The sequence below is a fragment of the Nerophis ophidion genome, linkage group LG28, assembly GCF_033978795.1.
Source record: "Nerophis ophidion isolate RoL-2023_Sa linkage group LG28, RoL_Noph_v1.0, whole genome shotgun sequence".
Lineage (NCBI taxonomy): Eukaryota > Metazoa > Chordata > Actinopteri > Syngnathiformes > Syngnathidae > Nerophis > Nerophis ophidion.
Window position 1 is genome coordinate 25,874,831 of NC_084638.1, and position 27,927 is coordinate 25,902,757.

A 27,927-nucleotide genomic window follows, 5' to 3' on the forward strand; every position below is an offset into this window, starting at 1 on the left:
AGACTTTGGTTAAAAAATATTTTTTTTAATTGTTATGAGTGAGAACCGTATGGGTTGAAAGGTTCCTGGTAAGTTCCGGACCATTTTAGTGCGAAAACCCGCTGATTGTGACCTGGTGTTCACGTTAAAATCCAGTCAGCAATGTCAGTATCTTTAAAAACAGGACTAAAAACATTGAAATACTCCAAAGTGTGTACTTTAGCGACAATATACAGTAGAAGCACACAACTATTTACAGACCAGGGATCATGTGACCAAGGTTTTGTTGACACGGTCCAGGGTCAAATCTGCAACCTGTACCTAAAGTCCACGTCGTACGTCGGCTGAAGGATCCCCAGACCGGCGCGCGACTGGTCCAAGGGCGGGACTTTGATGGCGGGGTCCAGGAGCTCCATTTGAAAGTAGGCCAAGGCCAGAGTCAAGAACTGTTTGATCTCGTAGACGGCGAAGAAGCGTCCGGGACATTTGGTGACGCCCGAGCCGAAGGGCATGCAGTAGTAGCGCAGGCGGCGGCCCTGGCGGTGGAAGGTGGTCTTCTCCTGACCCTGCTCGTCCAGGAAGCGGTCGTACTTGTACTCCTGGCGGGGGGGCCAAGGAAAGTCAACACCAGCCGTCTTCTTCAAAATACTTTTCTACAGCATACTCTAAAATACTATCAATGTTTTTCCATCCATCCATTTTCTACCGCTTATTCCCTTTTTGGGGTGGCGGGGGGCGCTGGCGCCTATCTCAGCTACAATCGGGCGGAAGGCGGGGTACACCCTGGGGAAGTCGCCACCTCATCGCAGATCAATATTTTTTTATTTATTTTATTTTTCCATATTTAAAAAAAATAAAATAAATTATATATATATTTTTTTCATTAATCAATTTTTTTTAAGTGGAATAGTTTAAAAAAAGTTTTCTTTTTGAATCTATGATTTATTTTTTTAGATTTTCATGAGTGGGACCCTTTTGGGTGCCCAAAAATTTTAGTTTATCGTTGTTTTTTTCCCGTTATTTTTAAAAATATTTTTATCATTTATTTATTTATTCTTTATATTATATATATATATTTTTTGTGGAATACCTTAAAAAGTTTTTTTTTAAATCTACGATTTACTTTTTTTACATTTTTATGAGTGGGACCATTTTGGGTCCCCAAGAATGTTAGTGTATTGTTTTTGTTTGTTTTTTCTGTTATTTATAAAAATATTTTAATTATTTATTTATTTATTTTTGTATTATTATAATTTTTTTTTTGTGTGGAATAGTTTAAAAAGTATTTAAAAACAATCTATGAATTATTTTTTTACATTTTTGTGAGTGGGAAAGGGTCCCCAAGAATGTTAGTATATGGTTTTTCTGTTAGTTTTTTTTTAAATATATTTTTTAATACTTATCTTTTTATTGTTTTATTTATTTATTTAAGGAGAATAGTCAAAAAAGTAAAAAAAAAAAATCTATGACTTATTTTTTACACATGCATGAGTGGGACCCTTCTGGGTCCTCCAGAATGTTAGTGTATTGTTTTTTTCTTTTTTTTAAATATATTTTTGAATCTATGATTTATTTTTTTAGATTTTCATGAGTGGGACCCTTTTGGGTGCCCAAAAATTTTAGTTTATCGTTGTTTTTTTCCCGTTATTTTTAAAAATATTTTTATCATTTATTTATTTATTCTTTATATTATATATATATATTTTTTGTGGAATACCTTAAAAAGTTTTTTTTTAAATCTACGATTTACTTTTTTTACATTTTTATGAGTGGGACCATTTTGGGTCCCCAAGAATGTTAGTGTATTGTTTTTGTTTGTTTTTTCTGTTATTTATAAAAATATTTTAATTATTTATTTATTTATTTTTGTATTATTATAATTTTTTTTTTGTGTGGAATAGTTTAAAAAGTATTTAAAAACAATCTATGAATTATTTTTTTACATTTTTGTGAGTGGGAAAGGGTCCCCAAGAATGTTAGTATATGGTTTTTCTGTTAGTTTTTTTTTAAATATATTTTTTAATACTTATCTTTTTATTGTTTTATTTATTTATTTAAGGAGAATAGTCAAAAAAGTAAAAAAAAAAAATCTATGACTTATTTTTTACACATGCATGAGTGGGACCCTTCTGGGTCCTCCAGAATGTTAGTGTATTGTTTTTTTCTTTTTTTTAAATATATTTTTATTATATATAAATTTTTATTTTCTTTATTATTATTTTTTTTTAGTGGGATAGTTAAAAAAAATTTTTTTTTTTAAATCTATGATTTATTTTTTTTACATTTTTATTAGGGTTCCCAAAAATGTTAGTGTAGTTTTGTTTTTTTCTTCACTTTCTAAAATTTATTTTTTTATAATTTATTTATATATTTTTTAAATTAATTTTTTTCTTTTAAGTGGAATGGTTAAAAAACATTTTTTAAAGCAATCTATGACCCTTTTTAAAAAGTATTAAAAGAGTATTATTTTTTTGTTTTTTGTTTTTTAAAATATGTTTTAATATTTAATTTTTTATTGTTTTATTTTCTTTTTTTAAGTGGAATAGTTAAAAAAGTTTAAAAAAAAATCTATAGCTCATTTTTTACATTTGTATGAGTGGGACCCTTTTGGGTCCCCAAAAATGTTGGTGTATTATTTTGTTTGTTTTTTCAATATCTTTTTTTTATTATTTATTTATTTAAAAAACTACTTAGCTTTTTTTTTTTTTTTTTTAAAGAAAAGCACAAAAATAAAATAACAAGACATGATTAACAGATTTAGTGCTTAAGCATTGGAAGTAAAAAAATAAAAAGTATGACTTTTTAACATTTTTATGAGTGGGACCCTTTTCAGTCCCCAAGAATGTTAGTGTATTGTTTTTTTCTTGTTTTTAAAAAATATAGATTTCTTATTACTTATTTATTTATTTTTATAATTATTGTTTTTAAAGTGGAATAGTTAAAACAAGATTTAAAAAATCTCTGACTTATTTCTTTAATTTTTATGAGTGGGACCCTTTTGGGTCCCCAGGAATGTTAGTGTATTGTTTTTTCTCTCGATTTTTTAAAATAAATTTTGTATTATTTATTTGTTATTGTTTTATTAATCTTCTTTTTTAAAGTGGAATCGTTAAAAATTATTTTTCGAAAAATGTATTATTACATATTATTATTTTTTTTGCCAAAAAATGCATAAATTTAACAGAAAAAAAAAACATTTGAAAAATGTTTTTATAATTTAATGAATAAATCTGAAGTTGATCTCGAGATTTTAGCGTTGATCGTAAAATGTCAGGCTTATTTTTTATTTTATTTTTTTACATTTTAAAAGTGGGACCCTTTTGCATATTTTTGTTTGCCATTATTTTTTTTTATTTGATTTTTTTCGCAAAAAGTGCATGAATTAACGAGAAAAAATATTATGTGGAATGTTTTTTTATAATCTATGAATTGCTGAGGTTGATCTAGAGATTTTAGCGTTGAATGTATTTTTTTTTTAATTTTTCAATCTCCAAGAATTTTAGTGGGATTGAAAAAAAATTCTCATTACTCAGAAAATATTAATGAATTTAAAAAAAATTTTAATTTCAATTATTGACCTATTTAAGTCTGGAATTATTTCATAGCAAATATTCCACTTTGAGTTATTTTTTTTTTGGATGGTGAGGGGGGGTGTTTTATTTTCCCAAAATGACGAAAAAGGACACAAACTGTAAAAAAAAAAAAATAACGTTAATTTTAGAATTAAATTAAAAAGTCGTTAAATAATGTATGTATGAGTTATTTTTAATATTTTCATGACTGAGATCCTTTCGGGTCCCCGGGACCAAACTAGGGATATTTGGGCCTTTCAGTGGAAAAAGTTAGGACACCCTGGGTTTTAATCAATCAATCAATCAATGTTTACTAGTGTCTCAAAGGGCTGCATAATTAATGACGCTTCTTACGTAAGGGTCTTCGTAGATCTCGGGGTCGTAGTGCAGCATGGGCGGGTAGAGGGCGATGACGTCATCCTTCCTTATATGGTAGGCGTCCTGGTTGTCCAGGTGCAGCAGGAAGTCCTCCTTGGCCACGCGCACGTTCATGGAGGCGCTGGACAGACGCATGGCCTCCTTGATGATGCTGTCTACGGTCCAACACACCAAAGTTCCAGACCAGGAATTGAACGCCGGGGGAAAAAAAAGTCCTCCTCCGACTCACCCATGACCGGCATGTTGTCCAGCTGGGCCCTGGTCAGGTTCAGCGTGGGGCCGCCGGGGTCGGAGGTCAGATCGGAACCCTTCAGCACTTTTTGCACCTCCTCCCGCGCCGCTTTCATGGCGTCTGGACTTCTGCGAGCACCAAGACGAGCGCAAACAACTTTGGAAACAACTTTGAACTCAAAAGTTGGCATGCTAACAGTTCAATTCTGCTGCTCAACCACGCCAACGCTCGATTTGTTCTGTTCCTAATAAAAGGACCTTCTCGCGTGCACATCGCCTGCCGTCTCCGCATCCTGGGGTCACGCTCATAGCCGACATGCCAGTTTGTGACAAGGAACTGTTTACTTTTACTAGAAAGAGTCCATGAAAAACTTGGCTGAAAAAGTTAGCATACGCCACCTACAAAGTAATATGATTCTCAGGTGTATGATGGCAAAATTTGCCTAAAAAAGTTAGCATGCTAACAGTTAAAATATTGAAAGTAAGTTTCATAAACTCCAAGAAGTACTGTGCCAAAATTGACTAAAAAAGTTAGCATGCTTACAGTTAAAATATAAAAAAATATATAAAAATGTAGCATGCTAATGTTAGCAGGCTAACAGTTCCAATATGACAAGTAAGTTTTATAACTCTGAAAAGTACCATAAAAACTTGACTGAAAAAGTTAGCATAAGCCACCTACAAATTAATATGATTCTGAAGTGTATGATGGCAAAATTTGCCTAAAAAAGTCAACATGCTAACATTTCGAATATGACAAGTAAGCTTTATAAGTCTGAGAAGTACGATAAAAAAACTTGACTGAAAATGTTAGCATATTTCACCTACAAAATAACATGATTCTGAGATGTATGATGGCCAAATTTGGCCTAAAAAAGTTAGCATGCTAACAGTTAAAATATTGAAAGTAAGTTTTATAACTCTGAGAAGTGGAGTGGCAAAATGTACTAAGAAAGTTAGCATGCTAACAGTTAAAATATTTAAAAAATATAATAAACATTGTTTAGCATGCTGATGTTTGCAGGCTAACAGTTCCAATATGACAAGTCAGTTTTATAACTCTGAGAAGTGCGATAAAAAACTTGGCTGAAAATGTTAGCATATGCCACCTACAAAAAAAAAATGAATCCAAGGTGTATGATGGCAAAATATTGGCTAAAAAAGTTAGCATGCTAACATTTCAAATATGACAAGTAGGTATTATGCCTCTGAGAAATGCAATAAAAAAAACTTGGCTGAAAAAATTAGCATATGCCACTTACAAAGTAAAATGAATCTGAGGTGTATGATGGCAAAATTGTGCCTAAAATTTTTTAGCATGATAACAGTTAAACTATTACAAGTCAGTTTTAAAACTCTGGGAATTACGATAAAAAACTTGGTTGAAAAAGTTAGCATACGCCACCTACAAAGTAATATGATTCTCAGGTGTATGATGGCAAAATTTGCCTAAAAAAGTTAGCATGCTAACGGTTAAAATATTGAAAGTAAGTTTCATAAACTCCAAGAAGTACTGTGCCAAAATTGACTAAAAAAGTTAGCATGCTAACAGTTAAAATATAAAAAAATATATAAAAATGTAGCATGCTAATGTTAGCAGGCTAACAGTTCCAATATGACAAGTAAGTTTTATAACTCTGAAAAGTACCATAAAAACTTGACTGAAAAAGTTAGCATAAGCCACCTACAAATTAATATGATTCTGAAGTGTATGATGGCAAAATTTGCCTAAAAAAGTCAACATGCTAACATTTCGAATATGACAAGTAAGCTTTATAAGTCTGAGAAGTACGATAAAAAAACTTGACTGAAAATGTTAGCATATTTCACCTACAAAATAACATGATTCTGAGATGTATGATGGCCAAATTTGGCCTAAAAAAGTTAGCATACTAACAGTTAAAATATTGAAAGTAAGTTTTATAACTCTGAGAAGTGGAGTGGCAAAATGTACTAAGAAAGTTAGCATGCTAACAGTTAAAATATTTAAAAAAAAATAATAAACATTTTTTAGCATGCTGATGTTTGCAGGCTAACAGTTCCAATATGACAAGTCAGTTTTATAACTCTGAGAAGTACGATAAAAAACTTGGCTGAAAATGTTAGCACATGCCACCTACAAAAAAAAAATGAATCCGAGGTGTATGATGGCAAAATATTGGCTAAAAAAGTTAGCATGCTAACATTTCAAATATGACAAGTAGGTATTAGGCCTCTGAGAAATGCAATAAAAAAAAACTTGGCTGAAAAAATTAGCATATGCCACTTACAAAGTAAAATGAATCTGAGGTGTATGATGGCAAAATTGTGCCTAACATTTTTTAGCATGATAACAGTTAAACTATTACAAGTCAGTTTTAAAACTCTGGGAATTACGATAAAAAACTTGGTTGAAAAAGTTAGCATACGCCACCTACAAAGTAATATGATTCTCAGGTGTATGATGGCAAAATTTGCCTAAAAAAGTTAGCATGCTAACAGTTAAAATATTGAAAGTAAGTTTCATAAACTCCGAGAAGTACTGTGCCAAAATTGACTAAAAAAGTTAGCATGCTAACAGTTAAAATATAAAAAAATATATAAAAATGTAGCATGCTAATGTTAGCAGGCTAACAGTTCCAATATGACAAGTAAGTTTTATAACTCTGAAAAGTACCATAAAACTTGACTGAAAAAGTTAGCATAAGCCACCTACAAATTAATATGATTCTGAAGTGTATGATGGCAAAATTTGCCTAAAAAAGTCAACATGCTAACATTTCAAATATGACACGTAAGCTTTATAACTCTGAGAAGTACGATAAAAAAACTTGACTGAAAATGTTAGCATATTTCACCTACAAAATAACATGATTCTGAAATGTATGATGGCCAAATTTGGCCTAAAAAAGTTAGCATGCTAACAGTTATAATAGTGAAAGTAAGTTTTATAACTCTGAGAAGTGGAGTGGCAAAATGTACTAAGAAAGTTAGCATGCTAACAGTTAAAATATGACAAGGTTTATAACTCCGAGAAGTACTGTGCCAAAATTGACTGAAAAAGTTAGCATGCTAACAGTTAAAATATTTGAAAAAAATAAAATTTTTAGCATGCTAATGTTTGCAGGCTAACAGTTCCAATATGAAAAGCAAGTTTTATAACTCTGAGAAGTACGATAAAAAACTTGTCTGAAAATGTTTGCTTTTGCCACCTACAAAGTAAAATTAATCTGAGGTGTATGATGGCAAAATTTGGGCTAAAAAAGTTAGCATGCTAACAGTTCAAATATGACAAGTTAGTTTTATACCTCTGAGAAATACAATAAAAAAAACTTGGCTGAAAAAGTTAGCATATGCCACATACAAAGTAAAATGAATCCCAGGTGTATGATGGCAAAATTGTGCCTAAAAAATTTAGCATGATAACAGTTAAAAAATTACAAGTAAGTCTTAAAACTCTGTAAAGTACGATAAAAAACTTGGCTGAAAAGGTTAGCATATGCCACCTACAAAGTAAAATGAATCTGAGGTGTATGATGGCAGAATTGTGCCTAAACAATGTAGCATGCTAACGGTTAAAATATTACAAGTAAGTTTTAAAACTCTGGGAAGTACGATACAAAACTTGTCTGAACAAGTTAGCATATGCCACCTACAAAGTAATATAGATCTAAGGTGTATGATGGTAAAAAATTTGCCCAAAAAGTTAGCATGCTAACAGTTCAAATATGACAAGTCAGTTTTATATCTCTGAGAAAAACGATAAAAAAAACTTGGCTGAAAAAGTTAGCATATGCCACCTACAAATTAAAATTAATCTAAGGTGTATGATCGCAAAATTTGCCTAAAAAAGTTAGCATGCTAATAGTTCAAATATTACAAGTAGGTTTTATAAGTCCGAGAAGTACTGTACCAAAATTGACTAAAAAAGTTAGCATGCTAACAGTTAAAATATAAAAAAAAAATTAAAATTTGCATGCCAATGTTACCATGCTAACAGTTCCAATATGACAAGTAAGTCTTATAACCCTGAGAAGTACCATAAAAAAACTTGCCGAAAAAAAGTTAGCATATTTCACCTACGAAGTAATATGTATCCGAGGTGTATGATGGCAAAATTGGCCTTAAAAAAATTAGCATACTAAAATGCTAATATGACAAGTAAATTTTATAACTCTGAGAAGTACGATGGAACAATTGGCTAAAAAAGTTAGCATATGCTACGTACGAATTAATATGAATAAGAGGTGTATGATGGCAAAATTAGTCTAAAGAAAGGTAGCATGCTAACAGTTAGTATATGAAAAGTAAGTTAGCGAAATACGGTGAAACAACTGGCTAAAAAAGTCAACTATTTGACTGTCCCGAGTTCTGACGAGTCCCTGGCAAACATTTGCGGAAAGAAGCGGTCTTACCTGATCATGTAAAAGAGACTCCAGAAGGTTGCGGGCAAGGTGTTGGCCTGCGAAGCCCAAAGCAGCGCCACGTGAGTCCGGGCCTTGCTCACGTCGTTGAAGGTGGACAAGGAGTCATTCAGGATCATCCTCATCGAGATCAGATCCGAAACGTTCTCCCGCTTGGAGAGGTTTTCGGCATGCATGGTCTTTGCTAGGTTCTTTAGACAGGAGTGTTAAAACAGGAATGGTCAGAGGAATTGTCGGCTACGGATTTCCACTGACCTCTCTGGCGCTGTAGGCGCTCTTGAAGACGTGGATCGGAAGGCCGGCCACCAGAGCCGGGAAGATCTTGTCAAACTCCTTGAAGTTCTCCAAGGCGTTGAGCACCAAGGCTTTCTGGGCGGCTTCCCGGGCTTTGCACTTATCCTCACCAAAGTCTTTACCGAACAAAGTCAGGTAGCCAGACTCGAACATCACCTGAAGAGCAAAATGGGAACAGGGAGTGAGTGGATCTGATCCGAACATTCTGTAGAACCTACGGTTCTTTACCTTGTAGCAGAAAGCGAAAATGCCGTCCACCTCCCAGTGGTCCCTGCTGGGGCTGAGGGTATTGGACCTCAACATGACATCCTGGAGGTGTCCGATCATACTCTCGATCAGGGAAGGCAATGCCTCGCCTTGCAGGGTCTTCAGGAAAGTCTGGTGGAGGTTTTCCGTGGTGTGCCCATGTCGGGGGTCAAAGCTGTCGTGGCCAAACGCCTGATGAATGAATGAAGGAAAGTCCGATGTTAGCAACAGAAGTTATCTTAAGGGACTCCCCTCACTGAACAGTCTTCACGTACATGAACTAAAACCAAATGAATCCGACGGACGGAAAGAAAAACCTGGAACAGAAGTTATCTCAAGAGACTTTCCTCACTGAGCAATCTTCACTTACTTGAACTAAAACCAAATGAATGTGTCGGACGGCAAGAAAAACCTGGAACAGAAGTTATCTCAAGAGTCTCCCTTCACTGACCAATCATCTAGTACATGAACTAAAACCAAATGATTCCAACTGACGAACGGCAAGTAAAACCTGGAACAGAAGTTATCTCAAGGGACTTTTCTCATTGAGCAATCTTCTAATACATGAACTAAAACCAAATGAATCCGACGGACGGCAAGAAAAACCTGGAACAGAAGTTTTTTCAAGGGACTTTCCTTACTCAGCAATCTTTTAACACATGAACTAAAACTAAATAAATCCGACGGACGGAAAGAAAAACCAGGAACAGAAGTTATCTCGAGAGACTTTCCTCACTGATCAATCTTGACTTACTTGAACTAAAACCAAATGAATGTGACGGACGGCAACTAAGACCTAGAACAGACGTTATCGTAAAGGACTCCCCTCACTGAGCAGTCTTCACGTACTTGAACTAAAACCAAATGAATCTGACAGATGGCAAGAAAAACCTGGAACAGAAGTTATCTCAAGAGACTTTCCTCACTGAGCAATCTTCACTTACTTGAACTAAAACCAAATGAATGTGACGGACGGCAAGAAAAACCTGGAACAGAAGTTATCTCAAGAGTCTCCCTTCACTGACCAATCATCTAGTACATGAACTAAAACCAAATAAATCTGAAAAACGGCAAGAAAAATCTGGAACAGAAGTTATCTCAAGGGACTCCCCTCACTGGGCAATCTTCACTTACATGAACTAAAACCAAATAAATCTGAAAAACGGCAAGAAAAACCTGGAACGGAAGTTATCTCAAGGGACTTTCCTCACTGATAAATCTTTTAACACATGAACTAAAACCAAATAAATCCGACGGACGGCGAGTAAAACCTGGACCAGAAGTTATCTTAAGGGACTCCTCTCACTGAACAGTCTTCACGTACATGAACTTAAACCAAATGAATCCGACGGACGGCAAGTAAAACCTGGAACAGAAGTTATCTCAAGGGACTCCCCTCACTCAACAGTCTTCTACTACGTGAACTAAAACCAAATTAATCCAACGGACGGCAAGTAAAACCTGGAACAGAAGTTATCTCAAAGGACTCTCCTCACTGAGCAGTCTTCACGTACATGAACTAAAACCAAATTAATCCGACGGACGGCAAGTAAAACCTGGAACAGAAGTTATTCTAAGGGACTTTTCTCACTGAACAATCTTCTAATACATGAACTAAAACCAAATCAATCCGACGGACGGCAAGAAAAACCTGGAACGGAAGGTATCTCAAGGGACTTTCCTCACTGATAAATCCTTTAACACATGAACTAAAACCAAGTTAATCCGACGGACGGCAACCGAAGTCTGGAAACAGAACCTTGGCTCTAAACCAACCATCCCCCTGAACAATCAATCAAACGGTCAGACTCTATCGACTTACCTTTACAGATGTAGCAAAGTGGAACTTCCTCCAGTCCAGGTGTCTACCCTGCCTGATGACTGAGTGGTAGGAGAAGGGGTCACACAGGAAGTGAATGTACTGGCCCGCGATCTTGCAGGTGAAAATGGGGCCATACTTCTTCTGACGACTGCGGAGGAACTGCAGCGGGTTTGCCCCGAACTGCAGAGCACAGCCGAGATAAGGTATGAGCCCGTTTTCAACCGCAGGCTCCCCCGGCTGCCTGCGGACATCAGAGGCAAGACAAAAATGATTACTTCCATGGTTCCTTATTGTCACATTGTTTCATGACACAGTAGAACTTTGGGATATCAGTGCCCCGGTTGACCAGTTTTTCAAGGTACACACTATTTCATAGCTAATTGATATGCAAAACTGTGGGTTACGAGCCTCCCCGCCGCAGGCAAATATCAGAGTCAAGATCCAACCAAGACAGCCGGTCTTAGCTTGTAGTTCGGGACGGACAGAACTTTGTTTTCCGAGGAGAAGTAAATAGTCAGAAACATGACGGAGCGCGTAGCTTGTTGACTTGGTGTAGCGGCCGGCGCGTAGCCCTTACTGAAGCAGAATGATTTGATAGCGCCAGCCAGAGATTTTCAAATAAGATCTAAACAGTACAAAACCTCTCACTGGATCGGTTTGCAGCCGAGTGTGAAGCGACTGGGATGAGGATCAGCACCTCCGAGTCCATGGTTCTCGCCCGGAAAAGGGTGGAATGCCATCTCCGGGTTGGGGAGGAGACCCTGCCCGAGGTGGAGGAGTTCAAATACTTCGGAGACTTGTTCACGAGTAAGGGAAGTGTGAATTGTGAGGTCGACTGGGATGAGGATCAGCACCTCTGAGTCCATGGTTCTCGCCCGGAAAAAGGTGGAGTGCCATCTCCGGGTTGGGGAGGAGACCCTGCCCCAGGTGGAGGAGTTCCAGTACCTTGGAGTCTTGTTCACGAGTGAGGGAAGTGTGGATTGTGAGGTCGACTGGGATGAGGATCAGCACCTTCGAGTCCATGGTTCTCGCCCGGAAAAGGGTGGAGTGCCATCTCCGGGTTGGGGAGGAGACCCCGCCCCAGGTGGAGGAGTTCCAGTACCTTGGAGTCTTGTTCACGAGTGAGGGAAGTGTGGATTGTGAGGTCAACTGAGATGAGGATCAGCACCTCCGAGTCCATGGTTCTCGCCCGGAAAAGGGTGGGATGCCATCTCCGGGTTGGGGAGGAGACCCCGCCCCAGGTGGAGGAGTTCAAATACTTCGGAGTCTTGTTCACGAGTAAGGGAAGTGTGAATTGTGAGGTCGACTGGGATGAGGATCAGCACCTCTGAGTACATGGTTCTCGCCCGGAAAAGGGTGGAGTGCCATCTCCGGGTTGGGGAGGAGACCCTGCCCCAGGTGGAGGAGTTCCAGTACCTTGGAGTCTTGTTCACGAGTGAGGGAAGTGTGGATTGTGAGGTCGACTGGGATGAGGATCAGCACCTCCGAGTCCATGGTTCTCGCCCGGAAAAGGGTGGAGTGCCATCTCCGGGTTGGGGAGTAGACCCCGCCCCAGGTGGAGGAGTTCCAGTACCTTGGAGTCTTGTTCACGAGTGAGGGAAGTGTGGATTGTGAGGTCAACTGGGATGAGGATCAGCACCTCCGAGTCCATGGTTCTCGCCCGGAAAAGGGTGGAGTGCAATCTCCGGGTTGGAGGAGGAGACCCTGCCCCAAGTGGAGGAGTTCCAGTACCTCGGAGTCTTGTTCACCAGTGAGGGAAGAGTGGATCGTGAGGTCGACAGGTGGATCGGCGCGGCGTCTTCGGTAATGCGGACGCTGTACCGATGATGAAGGAGCTGAGCCGGAAGGCAAAGCTCTCAATTTACCGGTCGATCTACGTTCCCAACCTCACCTATGGTCACGAGCTTTGGGTTATGACTGAAAGGACAAGATCACGGGTTCCCTTTGCCGAGTGGGGGGTCTCTCCTTTAGAGATAGGGTGAGAAGCTCTGCCATCCGGGAGGAACTCAAAGTAAAGCCGCTGCTCCTTCACATGGAGAGGAGCCAGATGAGGTGGTCCGGGCATCTGCTCAGGACGCCACCCAAATGCCTCCCTAGGGAGGTGTTTAGGACACGTCCAACCGGCACGGCCACGCTGGAAAGACTATGTCTCCCGGCTGGCCTGGGAACGCCTCGGGAGCCCCCGGGAGGAACTGGACCAAGTGGCTGGGGAGAGGGAAGTCTGGGCTTCCCTGCTTAGGCTGCTGCCCCCGTGACCCGATCTCGGATAAGCGGAAGAAGATGGATGGATGGATATGGAACCACCTGTGTAGGCATAATAATTTTTTTGATGTTGATATCAGTGATTCCCAAACGGTGGTACGGTGCACGGGCTCCATCTAGTGGTACGCCAAAGACTAACCTACATAAAGTACAGGGTTTTATTTTCCTACATCCAAACACAGTGTTACTGTTCAAAATGTGGCCAAAAATATGAAATACACTTCGACTTTTATTTTTATGGTTCTGCACGTTTCTCTTACGATTAATACGAGACGGATCGGCCAACGGAGCCCCACATATGTTATACCGTCGGAAAGGTCTCACTTGCGCCTACGTTTGTACTTTCGATTGGGAAATTTTCGTGTTGCCATGGGGACGCTATTTACGAATAAGAAAAAAATGGGCCAATTTACTGGGTTAGATTTTAATTCGTTAATTTGGGTTCGTTTTTAGTGTTAGCTACCACTTTTTAGTGGACAATTGCACCGAGACAAACAGCAAAAAGTGAAGAGTACCTCCTCTTGTAGCTCAGCCACACTTTCCCGTGGCTCGGTGCGTAATGTCTCGTTGTGTTCGCGCGTTTGTCTTTTTTCGCCACAAGCTAACTGATAGCATGCTAACGTCAGCTCGCTCGCACGCAAACATAAGTATGATATCTTTGGAGCTAAACTAGCTTCCGTCTACCCCAGTGTCAAATAACTTGGTACGTGACACTTTTCAACTGTTAGCATGCTAATGTTAGCATGCTAACATTTTTTTCTTTTCTGTTTTCTGTTTTTTTTCCGTCCACTTTTTTTTCCTCTACTTCCGCAGCCACGCACCCTACAGCCGTGTCGCTTGATATGGGAGACATCGTTAGCACACATGCTAAGTGTTAGACTTTATGTTTATGTTTTAGGCTAGCTCTATAGCTCATTTTGTACGGTTACGCCCAAAAACTCAGACTCTCTGCACCGTCTTAAAAGCACGGCGGCCTCCGACAAGGTCCAAGGGTGCAGATAGCAGGCCCATCAAAATTTTCGCGGGAATGTTTTAGTTTATTTTATAACACTATTCTAAGAATAATAAAAAATGTTTTTTTTTTTTATATTTATCAATTTCTGTTATCATCGCGGTTGAGTAGGATTTTTATTTATTTTTGTGCACTCAAAGGACTTGTATTTGTTTGTATTTTTTTCTACTATATATTTTAATACAAAATAAATATTGTTTTAGAATTGAGTATAGTCAATATAGTCTTGACTATAGAGATTTTTTTTTTTTTTTTGGAATGATGACAGTTTTTTTCCCCACTAAAATTCTTAGCAATCCATAAGCGGACCACTCATAAAAGTGTTAAAAATAGTTAGAATTAAATTTTTTACATTTTTATTTCCATCTTTTTGTGCACTTAAAAGGACAAAAAAATAGTTTGTATTATATAATTTTTTCTACTATATATTTGCATTCAAAATAAATGTTGTTTTAGAATTGAATACTAAATGTATCCTGACTTCTACTGCCATTTCTTATAAAAATGTTTGTACCTATCTACAACAAAGCATTAATTTAAAAAAAAAAAAATTTTTTTTGATGAAAAGTAAAATAAGCCAAAAGGAATTAAAAATATAGATTTTTTTAATTTTTGGAATGATGACAGTTTTTTTCCCCACTAAAATTCTTAGCAATCCAAGAGCGAACCACTCATAAAAGTGTTAAAAATAGTTAAAATTACATTTTTTACATTTTTATTTCCATCTTTTTATGCACTTAAAAGGACAAAAAATTTGTTTGTATTATATAATTTTTTCTACTATATATTTGCATTCAAAATAAATGTTGTTTTAGAATTGAGTACTAAATGTATCCTGACTTCTACTGCCATTTCTTATAAAAATGTTTGTACCTATCTACAACAAAGCGTTAATTTATTTATTTTTTTATTTTTTTTGATGAAAAATAAAATAAGCCAAAAGGAATTAAAAATATAGATTTTTTTTATTTTTGGTATGATGACAGTTTTTTACCCCACTAAAATTCTTAGCGATCCAAAAGCGAACCACTCATAAAAGTGTTAAAAATAGTTAAAATTTAATTTTTTTACATTTTTATTTCCATCTTTTTGTGCACTCAAAATGACAAAAATTTTGTTTGTATTAGATAATTTTTTTCTACCATATATATGCATTCAAAATAAATGTTTTAGAATTGAGTACTAAATGTATCCAGACTTCTAGTGCCATTTTTTAAATAAAAAATGTTTGTAACTATCTACAACAAAGCGTTAATTTTTTGTTTTTGTTATTGATGAAAAGTAAAAGAAACCAACAAGTATTAAAAATATAAATTTAAAAATTTTTTGGAATGATGACAGTTTTTTTCCCCACTAAAATTCTTAGCAATCCAAAAACGAACCACTCATAAAAGTGTTAAAAATAGTTAAAATTTAATTTTTTATATTTTTATTTCCATCTTTTTGTGCACTCAAAAGGACAAAAATTTTGTTTGTATTATATAATTTTTTCTACTATATATATATGCATTCAAAATAAATGTTTCAGAATTAAGTACTAAATGTATCCAGACTTCTACTGCCATTTCTTATAAAAATGTTTGTACCTATCTACAACAAAGCGTTAATTTTTTTTACATTTTTTTTGATGAAAAGTAAAATAAGCCATAAAGGAATTAAAAATATAGATTTTTTTTATTTTTGGTATGATGACAGTTTTATTCCCCACTAAAATTCTTAGCAATCCAAAAGGGGACCACTCATAAAAGTGTTAAAAATAGTTAAAATTTTATTTTTTACATTTTTATTTTCATCTTTTTGCGCACTCAAAAGAACAAAAATTTTGTTTGTATTAGATAAATTTTTTCTACTATATATATGCATTCAAAATAAATGTTTTAGAATTGAGTACTAAATGTATACAGACTTCTAGTGCCATTTTTTAAATAAAAAATGTTTGTACCTATCTACAACAAAGCGTTAATTTTTTGTTTTTGTTGTTGATGAAAAGTAAAAGAAACCAACAAGTATTAAAAATATAAATTTAAAAATTTTTTTGGGAATGATGACGGGTTTTTTCCCCACTAAAATTCTTAGCAATCCAAAAGCGAACCACTCATAAAAGTGTTAAAAATAGTTGAAATTTAATTTTTTATATTTTTATTTCCATCTTTTTGTGCACTCAAAAGGACAAACATTTTGTTTGTATTATATATTTTTTTCTACTATATATTTGCATTCAAAATAAATGTTTCAGAATTGAGTACTAAATGTATCCAGACTTCTACTGCCATTTTTTTAATAAAAAATGTTTGTACCTATCTACAACAAAGCGTTATTTTTCTGTTGTTGTTGTTGATGAAAAGTAAAATAAGCCAACAAGTATTAAAAATATAGATTTTTTTAATTTTTGGTATGATGACAGTTTTATTCCCCACTAAAATTCTTAGCAATCCAAAAGGGGACCACTCATAAAAGTGTTAAAAATAGTTAAAATTTAATTTTTTACATTTTTATTTCCATCTTTTTGCGCACTCAAAAGGACAAAAATTTTGTTTGTATTAGATAAATTTTTTCTACTATATATTTGCATTCAAAATAAATGTTGTTTTAGAATTGAGTACTAAATGTATCCTGACTTCTACTGCCATTTCTTATAAAAATGTTTGTACCTATCTACAACAAAGCATTAATTTAAAAAAAAAAAAATGTTTTTGATGAAAAGTAAAATAAGCCAAAAGGAATTAAAAATATAGATTTTTTTAATTTTTGGAATGATGACGGGTTTTTTCCCCACTAAAATTCTTAGCAATCCAAAAGCGAACCACTCATAAAAGTGTTAAAAATAGTTAAAATTACATTTTTTACATTTTTATTTCCATCTTTTTGTGCACTTAAAAGGACAAAAAATTTGTTTGTATTATATAATTTTTTCTACTATATATTTGCATTCAAAATAAATGTTGTTTTAGAATTGAGTACTAAATGTATCCTGACTTCTACTGCCATTTCTTATAAAAATGTTTGTACCTATCTACAACAAAGCGTTAATTTATTTATTTATTTATTTATTTTTTTGATGAAAAGTAAAATAAGCCAAAAGGAATTAAAAATATAGATTTTTTAAATTTTTGGTATGATGACAGTTTTTTACCCCACTAAAATTCTTAGCGATCCAAAAGCGAACCACTCATAAAAGTGTTAAAAATAGTTAAAATTTAATTTTTTTAATTTTTATTTCCATCTTTTTGTGCACTCAAAAGGACAAAAATTTTGTTTGTATTAGATAATTTTTTTCTACCATATATATACATTCAAAATAAATGATTTAGAATTGAGTACTAAATGTATCCAGACTTCTAGTGCCATTTTTTAAATAAAAAATGTTTGTAACTATCTACAACAAAGCGTTAATTTTTTGTTTTTGTTGTTGATGAAAAGTAAAAGAAACCAACAAGTATTAAAAATATAAACTTAAAAATTTTTTGGAATGATGACGGGTTTTTTCCCCACTAAAATTCTTAGCAATCCAAAAGCGAAACACTCATAAAAGTGTTAAAAATAGTTAAAATTTTATTTTTTATATTTTTATTTCCATCTTTTTGTGCACTCAAAAGGACAAAAATTTTGTTTGTATTATATAATTTTTTCTACTATATATATATGCATTCAAAATAAATGTTTCAGAATTAAGTACTAAATGTATCCAGACTTCTACTGCCATTTCTTATAAAAATGTTTGTACCCATCTACAACAAAGCGTTAATTTTTTTTTTTTTTTGATGAAAAGTAAAATAAGCCATAAAGGAATTAAAAATATAGATTTTTTTAATTTTTGGTATGATGACAGTTTTATTCCCCACTAAAATTCTTAGCAATCCAAAAGGGGACCACTCATAAAAGTGTTAAAAATAGTTAAAATTAAATTTTTTACATTTTTATTTCCATCTTTTTGCGCACTCAAAAGGACAAAAATTTTGTTTGTATTAGATAATTTTTTTCTACTATATATATGCATTCAAAATAAATGTTTTAGAATTGAGTACTAAATGTATACAGACTTCTAGTGCCATTTTTTAAATAAAAAATGTTTGTACCTATCTACAACAAAGCGTTAATTTTTTGTTTTTGTTGTTGATGAAAAGTAAAAGAAACCAACAAGTATTAAAAATATAAATTTAAAAATTTTTTGGAATGATGACGGGTTTTTTCCCCACTAAAATTCTTAGCAATCCAAAAGCGAACCACTCATAAAAGTGTTAAAAATAGTTGAAATTTAATTTTTTATATTTTTATTTCCATCTTTTTGTGCACTCAAAAGGACAAACATTTTGTTTGTATTATATATTTTTTTCTACTATATATTTGCATTCAAAATAAATGTTTCAGAATTGAGTACTAAATGTATCCAGACTTCTACTGCCATTTTTTTAATAAAAAATGTTTGTACCTATCTACAACAAAGCGTTATTTTTCTGTTGTTGTTGTTGATGAAAAGTAAAATAAGCCAACAAGTATTAAAAATATAGATTTTTTTAATTTTTGGTATGATGACAGTTTTATTCCCCACTAAAATTCTTAGCAATCCAAAAGGGGACCACTCATAAAAGTGTTAAAAATAGTTAAAATTTAATTTTTTACATTTTTATTTCCATATTTTTGCGCACTCAAAAGGACAAAAATTTTGTTTGTATTAGATACATTTTTTCTACTATATATTTGCATTCAAAATAAATGTTGTTTTAGAATTGAGTACTAAATGTATCCTGACTTCTACTGCCATTTCTTATAAAAATGTTTGTACCTATCTACAACAAAGCGTTATTATTTATTTTTTATTTTTTTGATGAAAAGTAAAATAAGCCAAAAGGAATTAAAAATATAGATTTTTTAAATTTTTGGTATGATGACAGTTTTTTCCCCCACTAAAATTCTTAGCAATCCAAAAGGGGACCACTCATAAAAGTGTTAAAAATAGTTAAAATTTAATTTTTTACATTTTTATTTCCATCTTTTTGTGCACTCAAAAGGACAAAAAAATTGTTTGTATTATATAATTTTTTCTACTATATATTTGTATTCAAAATAAATGTTTTAGAATTGAGTACTAAATGTATCCTGACTTCTACTGCCATTTCTTATAAAAATGTTTGTACCTATCTACAACAAAGCGTTAATTAATTTTTTTTTTTTTTTTGATGAAAAGTAAAATAAGCCAAAAGGAATTAAAAATATAGATTTTTTTTATTTTTGGTATGACGTTTTTTTTCCACACTAAAATTCTTAGCAATCCAAAAGGGGACCACTCATAAAAGTGTTAAAAATAGTTAAAATTTAATTTTTTACATTTTTATTTCCGTCTTTTTGTGCACTCAAAAGGACAAAAATTTTGTTTGTATTATATAATTTTTTCTACTATATATTTGCATTCAAAATAAATGTTGTTTTAGAATTGAGTACTAAATGTATCCTGACTTCTACTGCCATTTCTTATAAAAATGTTTGTACCTATCTACAACAAAGCATTAATTTAAAAAAAATAATAATTTTTTGATGAAAAGTAAAATATGCCAAAAGGAATTAAAAATATAGATTTTTTTAATTTTTGGTATGATGACAGTTTTTTACCCCACTAAAATTCTTAGCGATCCAAAAGCGAACCACTCATAAAAGTGTTAAAAATAGTTAAAATTTAATTTTTTTACATTTTTATTTCCATCTTTTTGTGCACTCAAAAGGACAAAAATTTTGTTTGTATTAGATAATTTTTTTCTACCATATATATGCATTCAAAATAAATGTTTTAGAATTGAGTACTAAATGTATACAGACTTCTAGTGCCATTTTTTAAATAAAAAATGTTTGTAACTATCTACAACAAAGCGTTAATTTTTTGTTTTTGTTGTTGATGAAAAGTAAAAGAAACCAACAAGTATTAAAAATATAAATGTAAAAAATTTTTGGAATGATGACAGTTTTTTTCCCCACTAAAATTCTTAGCAATCCAAAAGCGAACCACTCATAAAAGTGTTAAAAATAGTTAAAATTAAATTTTTTATATTTTTATTTCCATCTTTTTGTGCACTCAAAAGGACAAAAATGTTGTTTGTATTATATAATTTTTTCTACTATATATATATATGCATTCAAAATAAATGTTTCAGAATTGAGTACTAAATGTATCCAGACTTCTACTGCCATTTCTTATAAAAATGTTTGTACCCATCTACAACAAAGCGTTAATTTTTTTTACATTTTTTTTGATGAAAAGTAACATAAGCCATAAAGGAATTAAAAATATAGATTTTTTTTATTTTTGGTATGATGACAGTTTTATTCCCCACTAAAATTCTTAGCAATCCAAAAGGGGACCACTCATAAAAGTGTTAAAAATAGTTAAAATTTAATTTTTTACATTTTTATTTCCATCTTTTTGCGCACTCAAAAGGACAAAAATTTTGTTTGTATTAGATAAATTTTTTCTACTATATATATGCATTCAAAATAAATGTTTTAGAATTGAGTACTAAATGTATACAGACTTCTAGTGCCATTTTTTAAATAAAAAATGTTTGTACCTATCTACAACAAAGCATTAATTTTTTGTTTTTGTTGTTGATGAAAAGTAAAAGAAACCAACAACTATTAAAAATATAAATTTAAAAATTTTTTGGAATGATGACGGGTTTTTCCCCCACTAAAATTCTTAGCAATCCAAAAGCGAACCACTCATAAAAGTGTTAAAAATAGTTAAAATTTAATTTTTTATATTTTTATTTCCATCTTTTTGTGCACTCAAAAGGACCAAAATTTTGTTTGAATTATATATTTTTTTCTACTATATATTTGCATTCAAAATAAATGTTTTAGAATTGAGTACTAAATGTATCCTGACTTCTACTGCCATTTCTTATAAAAATGTTTGTACCTATCTACAACAAAGCGTTATTATTATTATTTTTTTTTTTTTGATGAAAAGTAAAATAAGCCAAAAGGAATTAAAAATATAGATTTTTTTAATTTTTGGTATGATGACGTTTTTTTTCCACACTAAAATTCTTAGCAATCCAAAAGGGGACCACTCATAAAAGTGTTAAAAATAGTTAAAATTTAATTTTTTACATTTTTATTTCCGTCTTTTTGTGCACTGAAAAGGACAAAAATTTTGTTTGTATTATATAATTGTTTCTACTATATATTTGCATTCAAAATAAATGTTGTTTTAGAATTGAGTACTAAATGTATCCTGACTTCTACTGCCATTTCTTATAAAAATGTTTGTACCTATCTACAACAAAGCATTAATTTAAAAAAAAAAATTTTTTTTTTTGATGAAAAGTAAAATAAGCCAAAAGGAATTAAAAATATAGATTTTTTTAATTTTTGGAATGATGACAGTTTTTTTCCCCACTAAAATTCTTAGCAATCCAAAAGCGAACCACTCATAAAAGTGTTAAAAATAGTTAAAATTACATTTTTTACATTTTTATTTCCATCTTTTTGTGCACTTAAAAGGACAAAAAATTTGTTTGTATTATATAATTCTTTCTACTATATATTTGCATTCAAAATAAATGTTGTTTTAGAATTCAGTACTAAATGTATCCTGACTTCTACTGCCATTTCTTATAAAAATGTTTGTACCTATCTACAACAAAGCGTTAATTTATTTATTTATTTATTTTTTTTGATGAAAAGTAAAATAAGCCAAAAGGAATTAAAAATATAGATTTTTTTCATTTTTGGTATGATGACAGTTTTTTACCCCACTAAAATTCTTAGCGATCCAAAAGCGAACCACTCATAAAAGTGTTAAAAATAGTTAAAATTTAATTTTTTTACATTTTTATTTCCATCTTTTTGTGCACTCAAAAGGACAAAAATTTTGTTTGTATTAGATAATTTTTTTCTACCATATATATGCATTCAAAATAAATGTTTTAGAATTGAGTACTAAATGTATCCAGACTTCTAGTGCCATTTTTTAAATAAAAAATGTTTGTAACTATCTACAACAAAGCGTTAATTTTTTGTTTTTGTTGTTGATGAAAAGTAAAAGAAACCAACAAGTATTAAAATTATAAATGTAAAAAATTTTTGGAATGATGACAGTTTTTTTCCCCACTAAAATTCTTAGCAATCCAAAAGCGAACCACTCATAAAAGTGTTAAAAATAGTTAAAATTAAATTTTTTATATTTTTATTTCCATCTTTTTGTGCACTCAAAAGGACAAAAAATTTGTTTGTATTATATAATTTTTTCTACTATATATATATATGCATTCAAAATAAATGTTTCAGAATTGAGTACTAAATGTATCCAGACTTCTACTGCCATTTCTTATAAAAATGTTTGTACCTATCTACAACAAAGCGTTAATTTTTTTTACATTTTTTTTGATGAAAAGTAACATAAGCCATAAAGGAATTAAAAATATAGATTTTTTTTATTTTTGGTATGATGACAGTTTTATTCCCCACTAAAATTCTTAGCAATCCAAAAGGGGACCACTCATAAAAGTGTTAAAAATAGTTAAAATTTAATTTTTTACATTTTTATTTCCATCTTTTTGCGCACTCAAAAGGACAAAAATTTTGTTTGTATTAGATAAATTTTTTCTACTATATATATGCATTCAAAATAAATGTTTTAGAATTGAGTACTAAATGTATACAGACTTCTAGTGCCATTTTTTAAATAAAAAATGTTTGTACCTATCTACAACAAAGCATTAATTTTTTGTTTTTGTTGTTGATGAAAAGTAAAAGAAACCAACAAGTATTAAAAATATAAATTTAAAAATTTTTTGGAATGATGACGGGTTTTTTCCCCACTAAAATTCTTAGCAATCCAAAAGCGAACCACTCATAAAAGTGTTAAAAATAGTTAAAATTTAATTTTTTATATTTTTATTTCCATCTTTTTGTGCACTCAAAAGGACAAAAAATTTGTTTGTATTATATAATTTTTTCTACTATATATATATATGCATTCAAAATAAATGTTTCAGAATTGAGTACTAAATGTATCCAGACTTCTACTGCCATTTCTTATAAAAATGTTTGTACCTATCTACAACAAAGCGTTAATTTTTTTTACATTTTTTTTGATGAAAAGTAAAATAATCCATAAAGGAATTAAAAATATAGATTTTTTTTATTTTTGGTATGATGACAGTTTTATTCCCCACTAAAATTCTTAGCAATCCAAAAGGGGACCACTCATAAAAGTGTTAAAAATAGTTAAAATTTAATTTTTTACATTTTTATTTCCATCTTTTTGCGCACTCAAAAGGACAAAAATTTTGTTTGTATTAGATAAATTTTTTCTACTATATATATGCATTCAAAATAAATGTTTTAGAATTGAGTACTAAATGTATACAGACTTCTAGTGCCATTTTTTAAATAAAAAATGTTTGTACTTATCTACAACAAAGCATTAATTTTTTGTTTTTGTTGTTGATGAAAAGTAAAAGAAACCAACAAGTATTAAAAATATAAATTTAAAAATTTTTTGGAATGATGACGGGTTTTTTCCCCACTAAAATTCTTAGCAATCCAAAAGCGAACCACTCATAAAAGTGTTAAAAATAGTTAAAATTTAATTTTTTATATTCTTATTTCCATCTTTTTGTGCACTCAAAAGGACAAAAATTTTGTTTGTATTATATATTTTTTTCTACTATATATTTGCATTCAAAATAAATGTTTCAGAATTGAGTACTAAATGTATCCAGACTTCTACTGCCATTTTTTTAAATAAAAAATGTTTGTACCTATCTACAACAAAGCGTTATTTTTTTGTTGTTGTTGTTGATGAAAAGTAAAATAAGCCAACAAGTATTAAAAATATAGATTTTTTAAATTTTTGGTCTGATGACAGTTTTTTCCCCCACTAAAATTCTTAGCAATCCAAAAGGGGACCACTCATAAAAGTGTTAAAAATAATTCATATTTAATTTTTTTGCACTTTTATTTCCCTCTTTTTGTGTAATCAAAAGGATGAAAATTTGTTTTTATTATATAATTTCTCTCTACTTTATATTTGAATTCAAAATAAATATTGTTTTAGAATTGAGTACTAAATATATCCAGACTTCTACTGCCATTTTTATGAATGTTTTTGTACCTATCTACAACAAAACGTACATTTTTTTTGTTGACATATATAGTAATTGGCGCCTAAAATAAGCCATCAATTCCTAATAATATTTATTTTAAAATTTTTTATTTGGAATGATGACAAATTTTTTTCCCGGTAAAATTTTTAGCGATTTTAGTTAAAAATCATTCATATTTGATTTTTTACATTTCTATTTCCGTCTTTTTGTGCACCGAAAGGACGGAAAATAAGCCAACAAGTCTTAACAATATTTAATTTTTTTTTTTTGTAGTGACCACTAAAATTCTTAGCGATCCATCATAAAATAATTCATTTTGCTATTTTGTTTGCCCTCTTTTAATGCACTCAAAGGATGAAACAAAATTGTTTTTTGTTGATGTAATGTAATTGGAGCCTAAAATAAGCCAAAAATATTGATTTTTTTTTATTTTTGGAAAGATTGTTAGTGATCCAAAAGGGTACCACTCACAAAAATGTTAAAAATGATTCACATTTAATTTTTTAATTTTGTATTTCCCTCTTTGTGCAGTAAAAGGACGTAAAAAAATAAATTTTTCTTACAATATATTTGAATTCAAAATGAATTGAATACTAAAAGTATCCAGACTTCTACTGCCATTTTTTAATAAATGTTTTTATACCTATCTAGAAGACTCCATTTTTATTTTGATTCCTCAACAACATTTCAGAAAAACCCACAACATTAAATTGTCTCCTTGACTTTTGATGATTGATTGGTTGATTCTGTTTTGAATATATATTTTTGCAAGAAAATGCTCCACCGGTTTTTGTGTCGCGTGCCACAAAACCGTTTGCATCCTTCCATTGAATCGTGTGACTAAATATGGAATAAAGTACCAAATTTCTCTATTTTTAAATTATTTACAACGGGGCCAAAGAAAGTTGTGATTGCAAGCGCTTTGATAAAGAAGATGAGAAACAATAGAATGCTCGCCAAAACTCAACTTTGATAAAACGTGTCAATACATGTTTATTTAATGAATCTTTTTTTGTATATTTCATATTGTCTTATGTGTTTGAAACTAGAATTGTTTTACACCGCTGTTCCCTGATTGGCTGAGAGGAGTTAAGCCATGCCGTCTGTTTGCCACCATCCTTAACATGTGCGATGGCTCACTATGTACGGTTTTTGGACTCGCATGCAAACATGTGTGCGCTGAAAAAAAGACTGTCCGACCCCGGGGTGACTAGCGTGCGACGCTACGTTTAGAACTGGTTTTATTGATGACAATAAACTATTAACTCAGAGTCTTCCCTAACCCCAACCCCAACCCCAACCCTGTTTGACACAACATTCAACACCGACTGGGTTTTTTTTTCGTTCAGGGTCTTCAGGGGGTACTGCGTCTGGCGTGGGCCTCAACTTGACAGGTTGTAGACGGACAGTGCACACACACCCCTCCCCCCTAAATCTAACCCCAACCCCAACCACAGTCCCAACCCTAACCTTAACCCTTACACTAACCCTAAACTGGGCCCTGACCCTGACCCATACCTTCACCCTGACCCGTAACCCATACCTTCACCCTAAACCCTATCCCTAACCCTGACGCTAAGCCTAACCCCAACCCTAACCCTTTTTGAAGGTTTTGTGTTTGACACAACATTCAACACCGACTTGGAGTTTTTTCATTTGGGGTCTTCGGGGGTGTTGCCTCTGCCGTTGGCATCACCTTGATGGGTTGTAGACGGACCGCGCATAGCCCTTTATCCATCCCTAACCCTGACACTGACCCTGACCCTGACCCTAACCCTAAATTTGACATTTACTCCAACCCCTACCCTAACTCTAACCCCAACCCCCAACCCTAACACCGACTTGGAGTTTTTTCGTTCGGGGTCTTTGGAGGTTTCTGCCTCTGGCTTGGTTGTCACCTTGACGGGTTGTAGACGTTCGTGCATAGCCCTAACCCTTACCCTAACCCTTACGCCAACCCTTACCCTAAACCCAAACCCAACCCTAACCCTAACCCTAACCCTTACCCCAAACCTAACCCTAACCCTTACCCCAACCCTTACCCTAACTCTAAACCCAACTCTGACTCCAACCCCAACCCCAACCCTTACCCTTAACGTAACCCGTCGTTTAGGGTCTTTGGGGGGGTTCTGCGTCTGGCGTGGGCTTCACCTTGACGGGTTGTAGACAGACCCTGCATAGCCCTTACGCTTACCCTAACCCTGACCCTAACCTTTAGCCTAACCCTTACCCCAACACTTACCTTAACCTTAACCCCAACCCCAATCCCCTTTTCTTTTATCTGGGAGGAGGAGACCACTTGAGCCCGTGCACACCCTCTGAATTTCAGAGGAGTATTTTTATTTTTTTAACCTTACCTAACCCTTACCCAAACCCATCATTTGGGGTCTTTGGGGGGTTTCTGCATCTGCCGTGGGTGTCACCTTGACGGGTTGTAGACGGACCCCCTTACCCGAACTCTAACCCTGACCCTGACCCCAACCTTGACCCTAACCCTTACCCTAACCCTTACCCCAACTGTTGCCTTAACTCTAACAACCCAACTCTAACCCTTAACCTAACCCGCCGTTTGGGGTCTTTGGGGGGTTCTGCATCTGGCGTGGGTGTCACCTTGACGGGTTATAGACGGATCCCGCATAGCCCTTACCCTAAGTCTCACCCTGACCCTGACCCTAACCTTACCCTAACTCTTACCCCAACTCTTACCTTAACTCTAACAACCCCAACCCTAACCCTTAACCTAACCCATTGTTCGGGTTCTTTGGGGGGTTCTGCATCTGGCGTGGGTGTCACCTTGGCGGGTTGTAGACGGACCCTGAATAGCCCTTACCCCAATCCTAACCCTGAACACAACCCTTACCCTTAGCCTAACCCTAAACCTATATCAATAAGCAACTAATTCATGCTTCATATGTCCCCCATTCTAAAGTGTTGCCAAAATAGATTTTGATAAATTTTTATTTTTGGACCATTTAAAATAGTCTCTTTTTTTTATTTGATTAACTTTGTATCTTTTCCTTTCACCTGCTTCCTCTTTTACTCCACTTTTTTTAAACGTTTTTCCTATATCAGTATTTTCAGAACGAAAATGAGCACTTTCGGACACCCCCTGCTTGCGCCCCTCTTCAACAAGCATAATGCCATATAAAAAGGTGCCATTTTGGCCTTAAAACTGAAGAACCGGAGGTCTTACCTGCGTCGTGTCCCCACAGCCAGCCAGAGGATGCAGCAGAAGCCCACCAGCACCGCCCAAATCAGAGCAATGCTCACGATCATGGCCGTGGCGGAATGTTCCAGACGCAAGACGAGCCCCCTCAAACCAAACAAGCGGAGCGATGCGCCTCACTGCGAGTTACCTAATCAACTGGTGTGTGTGCGAGTACAGTGCGAGTGTGTGTGTGTGTGTGTGCATACCAATGAGCAGCTGGAGTGAGAGTAACGACACGCTGCACTCGGGAGGTTTTTATAGGAGTTGTGCGCGTCGGGGTGTGCCGGGAGGTCGATTCAAAGTGGTATCTCATCATGGTGAATGAAGAATATATTTCTTTTTCGACACTAAATCTGCCATGTTTGTGCTTTCCTTTCATTAGTCCAGGGATCGGCAACCCAAAATGTTGAAAGAGCC

General features: G+C 33.4%; 1 protein-coding gene across 1 annotated transcript; it reads right to left on the reverse strand.

Annotated features, from left to right (window-relative positions):
• Positions 1–4: 4 nt before the first annotated feature.
• Positions 5–27,721, reverse strand: LOC133545120 (cytochrome P450 7A1). Its single transcript, XM_061890473.1, has 8 exons — positions 27,496–27,721; positions 10,926–11,166; positions 9,086–9,295; positions 8,819–9,013; positions 8,555–8,754; positions 4,159–4,289; positions 3,906–4,084; positions 5–578 (listed from the first exon to the last, which is right to left on the reverse strand). Exons 1-8 carry the CDS (start codon positions 27,576–27,578, stop codon positions 282–284), a joined length of 1,536 nt encoding a protein of 511 aa, XP_061746457.1. The 5' UTR covers positions 27,579–27,721; the 3' UTR covers positions 5–281.
• Between the last annotated feature and the right edge of the window lie 206 nt (positions 27,722–27,927).